General features: G+C 37.8%; 1 protein-coding gene across 7 annotated transcripts in view; it reads right to left on the bottom strand.

Moving 5' to 3' along the window:
- The window catches only part of TRPM6 (transient receptor potential cation channel subfamily M member 6), a 110,181-nt gene that overhangs the window by 34,484 nt on the left and 58,172 nt on the right, over positions 1-17,525 (bottom strand). For 6 of the 7 annotated variants that reach the window (XM_062017315.1, XM_062017316.1, XM_062017320.1 and 3 more), the window contains exons 12-22: positions 17,308-17,442; positions 16,720-16,773; positions 14,326-14,466; positions 12,321-12,455; positions 11,058-11,338; positions 9,798-10,026; positions 8,339-8,488; positions 5,529-5,663; positions 4,445-4,573; positions 2,110-2,361; positions 1,034-1,208 (exon numbers count right to left, since the gene is read on the bottom strand). In XM_062017315.1, the coding sequence (XP_061873299.1) occupies positions 1,034-1,208; positions 2,110-2,361; positions 4,445-4,573; positions 5,529-5,663; positions 8,339-8,488; positions 9,798-10,026; positions 11,058-11,338; positions 12,321-12,455; positions 14,326-14,466; positions 16,720-16,773; positions 17,308-17,442 (1,816 nt within the window). The remainder of the gene's footprint in view (positions 1-1,033; positions 1,209-2,109; positions 2,362-4,444; positions 4,574-5,528; positions 5,664-8,338; positions 8,489-9,797; positions 10,027-11,057; positions 11,339-12,320; positions 12,456-14,325; positions 14,467-16,719; positions 16,774-17,307; positions 17,443-17,525) is intronic. The other variant, XM_062017317.1, reaches the window with a different exon arrangement.

Raw genomic sequence — 17,525 nt, 5'->3', positions numbered from 1 at the left:
AGCCGGAAATCATAGAAATTAAGGAATCTCTCTAAATGTTTTTAAATTGTCAAAATAAATACTTTTTAGCCTTTATAATTTCTAAGCAAATTTTACATCTTCGAGGAAATTTAAAAACACATTTATAAGGATGTAGTCATTAGATAAATCATAGTTTTGTTTAGGAAGCATCAAATTTATACAGTTTTGCATTGATAAGTGATTAAATAGATTAAAATGGGAAACTTTACAGTGTGCTTTCATTAAAAGAATTTTGACCTATATAACCAAAATATCTCACCATCATGTGGCTGCTTGAACAATAACAATGAATACAACATCTTGAATCGTTTTAATGTATCAGGTCTGCACCTACTTGCATACCTACTTTCCTATTTTAGGGACTGTTATACTTGTTCCCATCACTTAGCAGCATGGGAGGAACTTCTGTCTGTAATGCTGAAATATATCCTGGAGTGCCTAGTTCTCTCTTACTGAGACAAGGTCAAAGCCATAGTCAAGACAGAACTTTTTTTCCTATTTGCACTGATTAGTTCTATTTTTTTCTACATTCAGCTGGTTTATCTGTTTAAGAATGACACCAGGTAGCTCTTACTATGATGAAAAATTATTTTTCTTTCTTATTTTTCCTTTTTTTGTTTTCCCTTTTTTCTTTCTTCCTTTAAGATAACTTTCAAGTCTCTTCTACAAGAGATCAGCAGCTTTGGGTTCACCGAATTTGAAATTTATTTTACTGTCAGATTCCCTAACCATGAACCAGCTTAGTATTAGTTCTTATGTGCTTTGCTCAGAGCTATGCAATATATTTCATTTCAAAACCTAAATTTGGAGGTTTAAAAGCTTAATCTTTATTAAAAAAAACCTCACATTTATTCATGCACTACTACTTTTTAAGCACATACATATACTGGAATAAAAATTGTTTGAGAAATAGTGGACTTAATACCTAGTAAAAACTCTAGTAGCTCAAAGTGCGCATGTTTCTGTGGATAAAAATTTTAAGCAGTTAAGCTGTACTGTGAAAATCACCTACCATCTATTTCCCCAGCATAGACCTCGCCAAACATCATCCAGTAGGGCTGAAACACAATATCTCGTGCCAGAGTCCAAGAAGGAGGCTCCTCTGGTGAAAGGATTGCCTTTCGTGACACTCCAAAACTTAACAGAACTATGGCCATCATGATCACAATATAGAACATGTTTGCTGTCTGGAAAACACATTTACATGAAAAAATTAGCTGTGTTAATTATATGTAACAAAGATGTTGTGAAGCATGAATACATTTTAGGGAAGAGTATCAAACACTGCTTTTAGAAATCAGAATATAAAATACATATTTTTAGGGGTTAAAGTCATCCTGGACCAAAAAGGCCACAAGTCCTCCTTGCCTTGTCTCTTAAAATGTTAAGCAAGATCCGAAAAATGCAGAGACCCTATGGTGGTGCTTTTACTGAGTAGTATTTCTTCCAAACTGAAAGGAAGGAATAGCAGTGAAACCAATTTTGTCTTCAAACACTGGATCAGAATTACTATGCAAGACAGAATAGAAAAGTATTAATATTTCCCAATAACTGAAGGAAATTACAGTGGGAATCTGCAGATATCCCTCAAGACTAGGCAGCAGTTCAGCAGCAGTTCTTATACCAAAAGAGAAGAAAAATTAACTTTGATCTCAGAGAAATTTAGCCTGCTAGAATTGGATATAATTATTTGAATAGAAATGTAAAATAATGAGACTGTTTCCAAGAGCTCAGAGAATTATCTATAGTAGTGAGCCCAACTGCAAGAGACAGTGATTCTTCTATCTCCCATTGTCAGCTGGATCAGCAACTCAACTGAAATACAATACTTCTCTAAGGAATGAAGCAAATATGGCTTTTGTGAATAAATTCAAATACTCAATAAATCAAAGAGAACAGAAATCTGACTATGGTCAGCTAACAAACAGAAAAAACATGATATTTTCAGGTAATACATTCACTATGAATTATTAGGTGACGACTCCTTTGACCATCATTCTTTCATGTCATTCTTTTGTGTCATCTTTACAAATTCCTCAGTGGATGCTTAACTAAAAAAAACATATTGCTCCAATACATAATACTCACCATTTTCCCAATCATTGTGAGGTAAGGGCCAGCATGCTGATTCACAGCAAACAGATCAAGGAGTCGAGTATACCAAAATATTATATCCAAGCAGTAAAGTAGCCTCCCTGCAGTTCGAACAGGAGGGCTGGACCAGCGCAAGCCAAATCCAATCATAAACAGGATGATAGCTATTGAATCTGTAAAATTCCAGTATTCAGAAATCCACACCTTCACTTTTTGGTGGAATTTTCCAGGTTCTGAGATAAATACCTGAGTAGAATGTGGAAAAAAGCACCCAAGAATACTCCATTAAAATCACAAATACACTCTTTAACCTTTTATGACAGAGCTGTTTCATGCTATTTGAGATTTTTTTTTTCCTTTTTTTGTTTTCTGTTTTCTGTGGGGTTTTTTTTGTTGTTGCAAGCTTGTTTACTACACATTGCCATTCCTTGTAAAGTGAAGTTTGTACTTAATCTATAATGTTGTATTGCTCAAATGTGCCACTCCAAAAAGGATAGCTTTTCCTAAGGAAAAAAAGATTCTTGGCCTGAACCCATTCGCTAAGGAGCACATTCCTCAGCAGAAAAGGGCAGACAGTATAGAACTGTTATGCATATGTATCATTATAAATTAACAATCATTTTCTAGAGGAATGGTCATGACCTTCAACAGTCCTTTCAAAAGCCCCTAAGCCATGGAAAGTACCAATCTAATCTTGCTGATGGGAAAATAACTAATGTCTTTTATTTTAAACTGAAAATATTAAGAAAGATCCTTGTATTCTACCAAGGACATGCTAAAAAAAGGAGTGCCTGCAACTAGCAAGGCAAAGAATGAAATGTTCACTTCTTGAACTGTGAGGTGCCCCAAGGGGATTTTTAAGCTTCGCTGAGCAAATGTGTGAAGTGGAATCTTTGGAAGGCCATAAATAAAACCTTTGGACATTGCACAAGTGAGGCCAATTACGTGGTGCTATGTAAGATTACACTGATAAGTACCAAGCAAAGGAGACATTTTGAAATGTTACACCCTGATCCTGCAAGAACTTACACATATGAACACATTAACGTAAACAAGTGATTCTACTCAATTCAGCTGGACTAACTCACATGAGAAACTAGTTGCTGGATCAGAGCCTAAGGCTTTAACAATTAGTTGATATAATCTAGAGAAATATAAGTTCAAAGTTATATGTAACAGGGCCTTCAGCAGTTAAGACTGCACAGGTAAGACACAGTGTCCTACAAGGTCTTTGCCATCAGAACTAGATCAGAACCAACTCATGGACAAAGAAAAACAAGTAGAAGACAGGAATGAATGCCAGTGCTAGAAAAAAAGAGATGATATTTTCACCATTTCACCATCAACTCAACGCAACACCACAACAGAGATTTCCAAAGTGTTTCCTATTTAACGGTCATTTTTTTTATTATGATATAATCCTAGTGTGTTTTTTTTTCATCTCACATAGCCACAGAACTTATATCATTATACAAACTTCAATATATGCCCAGAATTTCTATTGTCCCTTGAAATCCTTCACTTTTCTTGTACTGATGCTGCAGTCTCCTCAGTGATCTGTTGTAACAGTATCCTTCAGTCAGAAACTGGACTGCTTTTTTGCAGTTTTATTCCTCTAAAAGTTCAGCATTTCAAATATCATATAAAAGAAAACTCACACTACCATGGTTTACTATGTATCAATTCTACAGTGAAAATATGTCTGATCAGACATTTGGGAAGTACATAGCTACTTTTGTCCCCAACTTCAGGCTGGGAGTGTGAAGTTGTGTTCAGAAGCTCAGATCAACTGCAAATAATTACAATAAATTTTGATTGCAATATCAGCTTTCTGTGCTCAGGGAATCCAGAATTAAAAATTGATTGTTATTTTTTCCAGTTTCATTAGACTTGATGAAGAATGATCAATTATTCTATGCATAACATCTATTAAGTGATAATAACATCCACACTCAAAATAAATACTTAAATACAAATTCCCATTCAGGAAACCTAAAAGTCCACTCAAAAAAAACCATTAAAAAAGAAACAGGTGCCTACATCAGGGCTTCAAATCTCAGTTCATTACAATCTCTCACACGACCTGCACGTTATCATTGGCTTTACATGGAAAACCAAAGGTTTAAGGACAAGCTTTAAGATGCATTTTTCAAAGCCCAGGTATTGGTATTCAAACAAAAGACTTCTTAGAAACAGATGTCCTTTATAATTCTTTCTTCTGCTAAATTCTCTACAAAAAGAATGCAGTATTTGGCATTCTTCAGTTTATAGTATTCGTTGGCTCATAATATATCCTGTATAAATGAGAAGTGGGAATGGAAAAGCTTACCTCACGGATCTTTTCAATAGCAGTGCTGAAAATATAAATGATAACAAGCCACTCTTGCACACTTGGCCTTGGTTCCATCTTCACTAACACAGTGTAAGTGAAGAACATGAGAAACGCCATGTATGCCATCTACAAAACACAGATTTTTAAACCCAAAATCTTTCCTCCAGTTCTCTAAAGTATTTTTATCAGAATATCCTTAAACGTAATTTGAAATTGGTTCTTTAGTGCTGAGAAAAATGGGAGAAGACAAGCTATTACAGTGCATGTTCACTTAGGCCCCAAACCCAAATATGGGACAGACTATTTTATCTACACGCTGTTATTTACATGTAAAGATAATGCTACAAGTGCTATGCTTTATCCTAACGTTCTGTAGCAGCAAGTAGCCATTCTCAAAGCTACATGAACCACTGCAGGTTAATCAGTGCCTTCCAAAACACAAGAAGAACAATATCAGGTGGAAAGTGCATAATTTAAAGATAATGTAACACACTACAGATGTGTCTGAGATAATAAGTTAATAACCTATAAAGCAGTTAACTATACCCTGTTGAAGCAATATATAGTGCTTTGATCCAATAGGCACCCTGATATTAAAACCCTTAAGTTCTACCAACATAGTTATTTACCCAAATTGATGTAATAAATGTATATACTGAAACTGGTGTAATAAATGCATATTTCTCTGTAGTAAATTGTCTCCTATAGGTTAATATTAACTCCTTCTGAAACAGTTCCTAAAGAAAGCCATACAAATACCTTTGAGGTATTTAAGGCCACCTTCAAACGTATCTCTACATGTTCAATTAACCATTGTAAAAAGCTGTGTTCACGTATTTCTTTAGTTCCTTACACTTTTTCCATTGTTCTTTTTGTTCCCTTTTTTTTTTTTAATGCAGATGCATGATTTTAGCATACAAACACTTCACTTAATTACACAAGAAATATTCAAAAGTTTTCCCAACCAACCCCACCAGTACGTGGCTGCAAACCCATGTAGGCAAAGTAAAAGCCGCAACAAGTGACATCTGAAGGATCAGAGGAGGGTTTTGGCAATCTGAGCTCTACCATAATGACCAACCGTGTGAAACCAGAACTTGACAATTGGTGCATTGTAGAACTCATAGATTTTTCTAGTGCCAGGTAGGTTTCTTTGTCCACCATCTACTTGGTTTTCATCAGACGTCTGAGCAACCTTCTCCACATCATAGTCCTTCTTTAAAAGAAAACGGCATTTTAAAAGTAAGAAATCAAGGTCCATGATTCAAAAGGTTGTGTCATACTAGATGGAAGACAGGCACAGATATTTAAGCTTTGTTCTGAATACACAAACCACTATAGTAGCTTGATTTTGTCTAGTTACAAATATCTTATCTGAAACAATTAACATACTCTCCTTTCCCCAATAAATACTCATTGGGAGTTTACTTTTAGGACTACAGGGAGTGGACTGGGCATCAGTAAGCCTGTATCCATTCCTGTTTCTGTCATGCATTTCTTTAAGCAAAGTCACTTGATTATTCTGTATCTCACTTTCCCCACCTCTGAAATACAGATAAATAACAACTCTCAAAGTGACATAACTGTGTAAGCTAGAACTCCACTGACAGCTGTGGCACATTCTGAAATAAGGGAATGAGCATCACATTTCTGCTCATGTTTACAGTTTCACAGAAAATATCAAGACAGAGAAATACTAAATCACAGAATCACATAAACTAATTGCTTTTTTTGATGTATTGTACACTGAATTAGATGATGAGGATGAAATAAGAACTCTCTACCTAAAGACATAAAAATATTAAAATAAGATCTGCCTACAGATCACCCCCAAGGTAGTTTCTTTATTATCTTCAGTAAAATAAAGACAAACACACACACATAAAAGCAAACACACTTGGTTTTATATCCAGAGTTTTACACTTGTTTGCATACCCCTCTGAAAGTACAAATATATGACTGATGCTGAAGCCTAAAAAGAGCTGCAGACACAGCAGTGGGCAACAGACAAAACCAGAAGATGTTGAAAGTTTTCAGAGATAGAGGAGGGACGCCTGGGGGAAATATTAGTAGCTAATAGCAGGGCAAGGCTGAGGGAAGCAGGTTTCTTTAAATGTTGGCCAATTTCCTTGACTAATATCAATGTTAACACTGCTACTAAATATCTGCAGCATATCACTGGTTTTAAGACATTTATTCCTATGACAGAATATTTCCTTGGGTTACCGGGAGAAAACGGATCTTTCAACACGTCAGAACCAGAACAGTGTTAAACCAGAGAATTTGATACCCAGAATCATGTCCCAATGTGTTTACATCAGATCCTCCAAGGAAAAGGAGAGAATTTGTCCCATGAAAGAGTGCAACTTCCAGTGACAGCAGGTCACTGGAACTTCTGACTGTATGAAAAATGCTCTATATAGCACACGTATACTGTTGAAATTTTCTGTACTTTTCATAGCATTTCATATCAGAAATGCTATATTCAGGAAATGCAATAACTCGACCTTTTGTCTTAAACAACATCCTGTATTAGATAAAATCAGGACTTAAGCTTATTGCTAGTGCACAAAAGCAGTCCTGTCTGAGGCAGGTAAGAAAAGTGCATATGCACACGGCATCTATTGTACATAGAAGACGTGTTGTCTTCTACCAGTCTGCAGAAGTGGTCCTACTGCAAATAATTACAATTGGCCCACCTTCTGTATCATAGCTGTTACCTAACCCCATAAAAAAAAATTTTTAACTGACTGTATCAGGCAGGCACTTGCAGGAGATAATGGCTTCAAGCATTTTTCTGGACCAGAGAGAGGAAACAGAATTGTGGCATTGACAACACTACCATGTTGCTGTGAAAGCCCTCAACAACAACCCACTCTCTTTTATTTTACACAAATTGAAAGTGAACTGAGAAGGTCTCAAGCAACCTACAATGATTTATCTGCTGTAAGATAAGCAAAGCAGAGCAAAAAAAGACTGCTACACGCCCCTCACTTGACAGTCCTATTTTATTGGTTAGTGTCTCAACATCTACCATTTTGGATGGAAATTCTCCATAACTGCCCTCTACCTCACAACAAAAACTTCTGGAAATTTTTCAGGTCAAGGAAGGCTTCGTGGAGAATGAGAAAAAGGGATGACAGGCAATTCTGTGTAGTAGAAACCTGGGGGAATTCAGATACTAAAATGCTGGAGACTCCCCACAGATAGGCCTAAGAATGACTGTGCAACCACAGGTCCATGCAGCATTTCAGGACTCAGTTCAGGTGACTAAACCAAAAGCATAATGCTTCTCTTATGTTTTACACAGTATCTCTTCTAGGCTCAAGCGGTGCAGAAGTATAGATACTCTGTTTTTCAACAAAGAGGGCAGGAGCTAGGTCTCTGGAAGAGCTATGATGTCAGGAAAAAAATCTCAAGGAGAGACTAAGAGTGAAGGGTGGCCATGGAGAGAGGGAGAAGCTGTGGCTGAGATGAGGGACAGAGGTTGCTAGCCACTCAGAATGGGAGGAAATGGTGAGTTGGAGAGGATGGAACCTGGACTGCTTGAGTTCTGCCGTTTCTCTGCTTTGGACAGCCTGACTAGGCAACCTGAATTGAATTTTATGGATGTGTTTTCATGCATTGTATGAAACCACTCTTAGATTAATTATTACACAAGATTATATAGGTACTTTTCTGCAGTTTGAACAGATTTTGTGCTCTAAAATACCTGTCTGACAGATAATTATAATCTAATTATATTTCTGTGGGGTTGGGAATGATTTTCTAATTATGAAAATTAGAAACTGGGCCCTGACACTTCCTGGTCACTTCTCCTCACTCCTCACGATTGTATCATGGTAAACAGACAGACTCTGCCACAAAAACCACTGATCAACACAGACTAACCAGAGCATCTTTACAGCTCGTTGGACTCTGATCCCCATGATACCATGTGAACTGATGAAAGTCTTGAAACTGAGGTACATGAGACATTTCTGCCTTGCTTTTAAACTCCAGCATTAAGATGGTAGGAGGCAGGAGAATACTCATAATGACCTAAAAGAGAGACATAAGATTCAGGAAATTAATTCAGCAGTGATATCTTAGACCTAAGGCCATAGTCAGACATGCACAGTGCCCACACAAGCTCACTACAATTCTGCTGGCCTGGGAAGGAGACACTGGTGCAGGGAATCTCTGTATCACAGTCCTACAGCCTCCAAAGAAGTGTGTTGCTTTTAACCTTTGTGGCTTTGAAGACTGTCATAGTATCTGGGGACACTTTAGATACTGCTCCCTAGGTCCAGTGGGCATTCCTCTCATCAGCAGCTTTGCCAGAGAACTAGCAATGCAGGCCAGTGAAAGCAGGCAGGAAGGGACTGAAGGGTGCTGAGAGAATGGAAACAGCAAAAAAAGCCTCACAAAATGTATTTGCCAAATGACATCCCACAGCTGCTTTTACAGAGAGGTAAAGTACAGGCAAGCACCATCTTCCCACCTTTCTTTTCTCTCCCAGATGTGCACATTCCAATCTATGCTTAAGCACATGTGTCTGAAAGCTGCCTTATCCCAGAATCACACACAGTCACAGAACGGTAGGGGTTGGGTGAGACTTATAGAGATCATTAGTCAAACTCCCTGATAAAGCAGGTCCACCTCAATGAGGTCACACAGGAACACATCCAGGTGGGTTTTGAAAACCTCCAGAAAGGGAGATTCCACAACCTCCACTGCTCCAGTGTTCCATCACCCTCACAGGAAAGAAGTTTCTCTTCATGTCAAAGTGGAAGTTCCTGTGTTCCACTTTGTGTTTGTTACCCTTTGTTCTATCGCTGGGCATTACAGAAAAAGGACTCACCCCATCCTGTCAACAGTCACCCTTCAAGAATTTATAAGTCTTGACAAGGTCCCCCCCTCCATCTTCTCCAGTCTAAACAGCCTCAGGTCTTGCAGCCTTTCCTCATAAGAAAGATGTTCCAGTCCCTAGATCATCTTGGTAGCCCTGCACTGGCCTCTCTCCAGTAGTCCTCTGTCTCTCTTGAGCTGGAAAACCCAGATCTGGACACAGTACCCTAAATGTGGCCCTATCAGGGCAGAGTAGTGGGGGAAGAGAACTTTCTTCAACCAGCTGGTCACACTCTTCCTGATGCACTTCAGTATGCCATTTTCTTGGCCACAAAAAAATGCTGGCCCATGTGTAGTTTGCTGTCTACCAGAACTGCAGAACTGCTCTCCAGCAGGTCAACCCTCAGGCTGTACTAGCACATGGAGTTGTTCCTCTCCGTTAGACATGTTCATAACAACAAAGACATATAAAGCTTCTGAAGAGCGTCTAAATGCTCAGCAAAAGTTAGAATGATATTACCTTAAACCAGGAGTTCTTCCGCATCTTCAGGCGCCCCATCCACATATCGGTCAGCAGCATCTGCGTGCAAGTATGGGATACAAAAGGCCGCAGCCCCACAGACACTGCTAGTTTTAAGCAAGTTGAGTTGCTCCAGTTTTTCAGTTCATAGGTCAGCAACTTCATGGCCATCTGCTCATTTTGTTTGAATGCTTTTTCCAGCAGATCTAAGGCAAGCTGCCCAAATTCCCTAGAGCAGAAAGGTTTTAACGGTTAATATAACAGGGACCAGTCAAAACTCATAACCACTGCTGCAAAGTGGTTGGTTTGAAAACAACATTAAAGTTCATCTAATGCTTTCAGTAAGTATGCTTCTCCCATTTTCCTCATTACCTTACCATTACATCTAGTGAAAAAAATAATCATGGAATAAACCTATTTAGTCCTACTCACAAGGTTTATGGTCATTCTGTTTTCTAATTTTTCATTTGTTTTGTTCCTACTCAGCGATCAAAATGAACCTTGCAAAGTTATGTGTATTTCCTTCAACAACAGATTCATCACCACTGTGTACAAGCATTGCAAGTAGTTGGAAAATCCTCTTCTACACTGGCTCTTTAAACAACTCTGTAGGGAATACTCCTCAAGGAAGATATACCTTTCTTTAGGCTTTGGAGCTGCATGCAAAACAAGATAGCACATTGTATTGAGCTCTGAATCTGAGGTATGATGTCTAAAAAGCACATAATAGGTCACTAACAAGAAAAACTACCAGAAAACAGTAACATAAAACTACAAACTTGAAGAAAATTCCTCATTTTTTGTTCACTCAGTTATTTCAGCGTACATTTTTCTTTACGTCTTAATCAGAGCAGGATTTAGACACTGATTTTGGTTTGCTCATTATCACATTACAGATTTGAAAAGTCCAACACAAATATGCCATATGGCTTTTTAACAGAAAGAATCAGAAGAGAAGCTACAAGGAAAATTTCAGTCTTCCACTTGACCACTTGTCAGACAGTGAGCCATGCATTACTCATCAATCCTTACATTTTCAAATATGCAACTACATAACATGCTAACACTTTAACTCTTGACTGGACTGCACACCAATACATAGCTCCCTTGTACATCAGCAGTGGCAGTTGAAAGCAGTTTGTTTACATTCTGTAGTCCATGTCATCACTGACCTTACAAACTTTTTGTGGATTAGGAAAATGTATAACTACCCTAAGCACTGCAGAATTTTATTAACTGAAGTGAAAGGAGAACTCATACTTTGAGTACTTCTTGAGTTCTTCTGAAGTGTCATCCACCATGTTGCTCTGCTTAGCTTCATGTGCCATCGCTCTGTAGAGTTTACAAGCCACAACAGCTTTAACCATGGCTTCTTCTCCATGTTGCCAGAAGAACATTGCCATCTTCTGCCTTTTCATTAATACTGCCCAAACCAGGAGGTCATTATAGGGGTAGGTAAAGCCAGATGACTCAGAGTTCTCTGCAAAGCTTATATCCTCTTTTGATTTCTTCTTGGACTTATGGAAAGTAGTGGATCTTTCCTATAAATTTGTTTTTCAAACAAAGAAAATCCCAATGAATGGTTAAGGTTCAGATTCACATAAATAAAACTGCACACAAATCTGAATTGCAAGTAGCAAACTATTTGATTGTTATGTACTTTTATGTCATAAACCATGGCTAGGATCACATTCAGATTACTACTGCTAAGAAGCAGGTAACATTAGTGGAGGTAAAACACCTCTTGACTTGTACCAATGCCTTTTATAGCTTCCCTTTCCATAGTGTTGGGCAGTGTCCAAATCCCATGATACCAAGATCTTACCTTCACTTTTTGTGTACTTGCATCACGACAGGAGAAAAAGCAATCAGTAGACTGAAACACACATCATCGACTTGTGATACTTAAAAAATATTTTTACCATCTGCCACATTCTTAATGTCAACTTGCTATACAGTCATGGCTGAATATTTCTCCAATAAAAACAAAGTCCTACTAGTGTAAGTGAGGTTGCCTCAGTGCTATAACAGGATCACTTTCACACAAAGACAATTTCAACAAAGACATTTAAACTCATTCTACCTCATGTTTTGTCTGTTGAATATATATAAATGTGTCAATCTTTGCTCTTTTATAATCCTTTCTTTGAAAGAAAATACTCTGTCATTGTTTTCCAGATATGAGAAGTGTATCTCTTAGCAGGCTTACTGTAGCTACTTTAACAAGCTATCATGAGAAAACATCAAGAAATCCAGAGAATTCCTACTGTTACTTCCAAATAAGAAGAGTTTTCACCCATGCTTCATGTTCAGAAATTCTGTGATACAACATTCCAGTGAACAAAAGCCCTGCTTAATAAATGGATGGAAGCTAAAAAGTATCACATGAGTCTGAGCTTGATTTCAACATTTAATTTAAGTAACATTATGACAATAGTCTCACCAACATATATCTAAAATATCTCAATAAAATTAGCTGTTTAATATGTCCTAAGCAAAATCTAAATTAAGCAATGATGTTACCTTGTATTTGTAAGGCTGTGCTGTTCTGAAGAACTGAGAATGCAAAGTACTTTCAGCAGATCCCATTTTACTACTCGTCTGAGTACTCTGATGGAAGGAATGAGATAGGCTCTGAGAAAAGCTGGAGAGCACTCTCTAGATCCAAAGGTATGCCATAAAACACAAGGAGAGAAATGCAAATTAGAGATTAAGTTTGTCTGTACTCTGATTGCAACAGTGCCTGTAGAAACTGATGTTACTCACAGATTAGTGAATCAGCAATCACTATAATTACCACTGGAGCTTATACTATCAAGAAAAAAGTAATCTTTTCCATATCTAATTTTTTTAAAAAATGTTTATGTTCCTTAATCTCTGAATTCAAAATACTGATTTCCCCAACAGCATCCACAACAAAATGTCTTGCACAAGATTGGAAGCTCAACCAGGAAGCTCTTCCAAGTGCCTACCCTTACAAAAAGTGCCAAAAGACCTTTAAAAGACAGCAAAGCATGGCATGTTTGGCATCCCTGTGCATTATGTTCAATGTTGATAGAGAGTTATCAGCTGCATGCTCTTCACTGCAGCTCCTAGTTAAATAATCACATGGTTTCATCCACCCTTTTTCAGGTGACATTTCATAACGATATAGTGAAGAGAGTTACAACTGCTCAAATATCTTTTTTGAGTATAATATTACATCAATGACACACAAGAAGCTCTGTGTGTTTCCAGTCACTCCAAGTAACAGTTTTCATTATCACTTCTCATTTTGCCTGATCACCTTGAGGTTCTTCCATTAGACATGAAAGTAGTATATAGGAATGGGAGGTTTATGTTGTTTGTTTTTTAACTTACAGAAGGACCTTAATTAAAGTCCAGCTCTACATTGAAAACCAGGGAGAACTTTTATTCTGTAAATTTGCTCCTACTGTGATGCTGGGAATGATATTTGGCTACTTTGAGACGTTTAGGCTATTTTCAAGTGACTGGTTTTGGGAAGTCATTAGGGAAAATGAAAGCGCCAGTATGTTTCCACACTGTTGTTCTGAAACAGTTTTTTTGTAGAGATGATGTTGCTCATATGTAGATGTGTAGATGCCACAGAGTAAAATATCTTGTCAAGCACTTGGAACAGGCTGCCCAGGGAAGTGGTTGAGTCCCTGAAAGGTCTTAAAAGATGTGTGTATGTGGTGCTTAGGGACCTAATTTACTGGTAGATTTGGTCATATTAGGTTAAAATCTTAGAGATCCTTTTCAACCTAAATATTTCTGTGATTCTATGATCTTAAGCATCTAGAAGGTGCAGAATGGCATGTACCAAGCACAATCTTCTGCCTATACAAGGTCACTGATCCATGGGTGCAACGTAGCACATCCAGCATGAGATTTCCCCTGTGATTAACAGTGTGTCCCAGAAAAAGCCCTGCCAGGGAAACACAGCACATTGGCCTGGGTAGAAAGATGCACCTCTAGCATTGAGCTGCTTCTAAAAGATCAGACATTTGCTCAAAACTTGGGTCAGGGATCTCTATCTGGTCCCTTCCAACCCCTACTATTCTATGACATGATTCTATGTCATCATAGTGGTTTTGCTGATATCTGCAGATATGTTTTAAGTCTAGTTCAAGGCCTATTGAGTTCAGTATTTCTGTGATGTGGTTCAAGTTTCTGTAACAAAAACACATACCTCCTTCCCAAAAGGGAAGATGTTAGTTGGTATAGCCTTTTCAACATTTATTGATGGATGACAGACAAAGAACACAACCTGACTGCTGTACACAAAGGTAAATTTACTGAACAGTTAATTTTGCTACCACCAGTGGTCTTGAGTGGCAGGGAGTAGTTTGGGGTGAATTTGTCTGTTTTATTTGCACAGTTGGCAAAGAGATTTATGTATCAGACAGTCATGGCATACATTTAAATTATGCTCTTCAGACAAATCACAAAAACAACCTGAGCTATTTTCAGGAGTCACATTTTGGCTTGTCTTGGTGACCAGTAGTAGCTCTTTTACAGAAGTTACCTTGTGTTTTCTGTAGAGATCATTGTAGAGAACTCGGAAATGCTTCCTTGTGTAGCTGCTCCGATAAGCTCCACCAAAGAGGTACTCTATCACTAGCCCAACGTCAATCAGTGATATCTTGTAATCCAAGGAAAGGGTATTCTGAAACACCAAATGTCACAAGCATTTAGTGGTACTACTATATGCAACATTTAGCCACATCAGAGCCTGGCTACTATGAAGGGAATCTGGAGGAAGGTGTAACTGAGAGCTCATGCAAATGTCAGGAATGTGTATAGCTTTACTAGGCATATGAAACTCCCCTAGCAGGGAGAACGTAGGTATATCCACAACTTCAGCCAGTCCACTGCATGCACATTGCATAGGGATGTATATTGCAGTGTTCACAAGATCAGCTACACTCAACAGTGAGGATGATACCTCTTCAGGTTAATCACCAACAGCTAGAGAGACTGGTAAAAATCTTCTTCTCATCAGAAGAGAATAACGTGGTTTCATTTGCTCATTAAACTAGTTCATTCAATAAAATCGAAGAAGTAGATGAAGCATGTATTTAATGTCACAGACTAAATCCTGGAGACTGATAATCTCTTGTAGAGGCTCAAGACTGTCATGACAACTAGGACAGCAGCTGCATGGGCTTTATCTGTATCTTCTGAGTCTCTCACAACTTCTGCTTAATGCACCACTGTTTCCCAGTTTACCTCCACTCTCCTTCCAAGACACAGATTTGCAACAATTTTTCTGATGAACAGATTACTTTCCATGCAGGTTTTAAAGATCATTGGTAAAACCTTAAACTACAACTCTTGGAAGTTAAAAATGGGCCTTAATACAGATAGGATCAGAGGTAACAGGTATTACTAGAGATATATGCCTTTCAGACAGTGAAAAGTCATTTTTCTTCATTAGACTGAGGGGTTTTTTTTTAATTAGACATCAGTGGCAAGCCTCAGTACAGCCACCCAGCCCTGGGGAACAGAAGGCACCATCGCGCTGAGCATTCTGGGCAAAAACACATTTCTCAGGATAAAGTTTGCCAGGTCTGTCATTGAGAGGCAAGTGTTTGCAGCTACTTATATCTGTAGATACTCCTGTGTACTAAAAAAGTATATTTTATGCTATCAGGTAATATCTGAGCTATTGTGTTACCACATTTAATAAGATCACAACTGAACAACCCATCCACAGAACGCTTTTGTATACTTACAGATCTCAGATGATAAAGGCTTTTCAAGTGGTTGGCAGGTCCCATGTGAGTTTAGCTTACCCCACAGCAAAGAAAGTTTAGAAACTGTGCACCCATCTTCCACCTAAATTTCAATATTGTATTTCCAAGTGCCAAAAGCTTCCCTTTAGATCACATCCTGACTTTTCCCAGAGCATCCTGAGACGTAATCAGGCCACGGGTTTTAGGAAAGGGGTCATATCAAGGAGCACATTTCTTCATTATCAGTGAGAAAGACAGATTTCTTATCCTGGAAAGGTTCAATGTATTTTCAACACTGAGATCTTCCAGATCTATCACATAACTTAGACCTCAAATGTTTCCATCAGTATGGGAAAACAAAGAAAATAGCTTGCTAGGGAGAACAGAATACCCTATGCCTATCTACAGAACAGTCGATGGGATCGACATGAAAGTCACTCACAAAAAGAAAATCATAACAGAAAGAGATCACAGAACTCTGCAAATAGCCTTATAATTTTGTTTTTTCTTAGCATTCATATCCTGGAAAGAATTAGCTAATCAAACTAGTTTTGGATCTAGGCATCTCCTGAAGTGGAGACTAGACACAGAAAGAACAGCTCATCCCTTCCTGGCTAAGCAGTGCTGTGAGATACAATAGATAATACAAACACAAAATAAATTAACTGTGTAGCTAAATAATGAGGCTGACACTAAACTTCTAATGGAGCCAATGCTCCATGCAGCAGTCATCCACTGCCATCTTCTGTTCTCCTAGGCAATGCAGCACATTAAAATAATATTACATCTTGTCACAGTATTGTTTTTTGTTACTGTTCAACAAGGAGAGACTTTTTTAGCTTTGAGGAAAAAAAACTTTAAAGTTATAAGCACAATTGCTGCACTAATTTAGTAAGTCTTTTGTACAATCATTTCACAATGTCACTTCAGTAACCTGAGAGAGTCCAATCTGCACAAATTGCTTGGATTTGAAATCAAGGAGTATTCACTATTAGTGTGCTAGTTAATTGCTTAGGGTGATCAGTGGGATGAAGATAAAACCATTTGGTAGATATAGGAGCACAGTAATGAATCCATCACTTGTATTCATACAATTCCCCTGTGTTACGTAATAGCACTGTGTCAGTAGTCACTGAAGCTCTAAGCTACCATTTTTGCTCCCCAGTCTTTCCTACACTCATTACCTGTTTCACATCTCGAACTAGGTGATGCAGAAGTAAATTTGATGGTCCTTGTTTCTGAGGTGTGAAAAGAAAAGAGATTAAATGAACACACCACCATACATTAGAAAATCAATATAATAAAGGAAAGAAGATAAAAAATCTTCAGGGTAAGTTACTGTGACTCAAACCCTCCCCATTAAAGTGCTCCTCACAAACCTCTTCAAAAAGATTTCAATGTCAATCTGCAAACCTCTGTTATCTTAAATCTTGACACACTCTAGAAAAAAGTTGGTATCATTGTTAAACAACATAACATTTTCAGCAAGATAAGGATGTATCACATACCAGATTAAAATGAAAACTTATTTCTCATGAGCTTTTCACAAAGTGAGCACTCAGTCTGGTTCATACCAATAAATCAAAAATAAAAAGTCAGGCACCAATCAAAAAATCCAACATTACAATGAAAAATGATCAAAATCTGTCAACTGTCTTTTTTTTCTTAAATACTTATAAAAATGTGGCCTAATTTCCAAATCTCTTAGGGAAAACAGTATTCTTTCTAGGCATTTTTACTGAAAATTGAACACTAGGACTTAAAATACTCACTGTATTGTAGAGTTCTTCCAAACGGGATATGGTAAGAAAACGGTGCATGTTCACTCCATGCTCTATTAACAGTTTCACAAAATCCACACGGTCCATCACTAAGGCATCCAGCATTGCCTGTTCCAAGGCACCAACCTCCAGAAGGACAGAGATGGGGGAAAAGCTTAGAAGATTATCTTATGTTGGAAGTAAATAAAATATTCCTGAGCAGCTAAGTG

This window comes from Colius striatus, chromosome Z, assembly GCF_028858725.1.
Source record: "Colius striatus isolate bColStr4 chromosome Z, bColStr4.1.hap1, whole genome shotgun sequence".
NCBI lineage: Eukaryota > Metazoa > Chordata > Aves > Coliiformes > Coliidae > Colius > Colius striatus.
The sequence above is the reverse complement of the archived record's forward strand: the minus strand, read 5'-3'. Positions and strand labels throughout refer to the sequence as shown.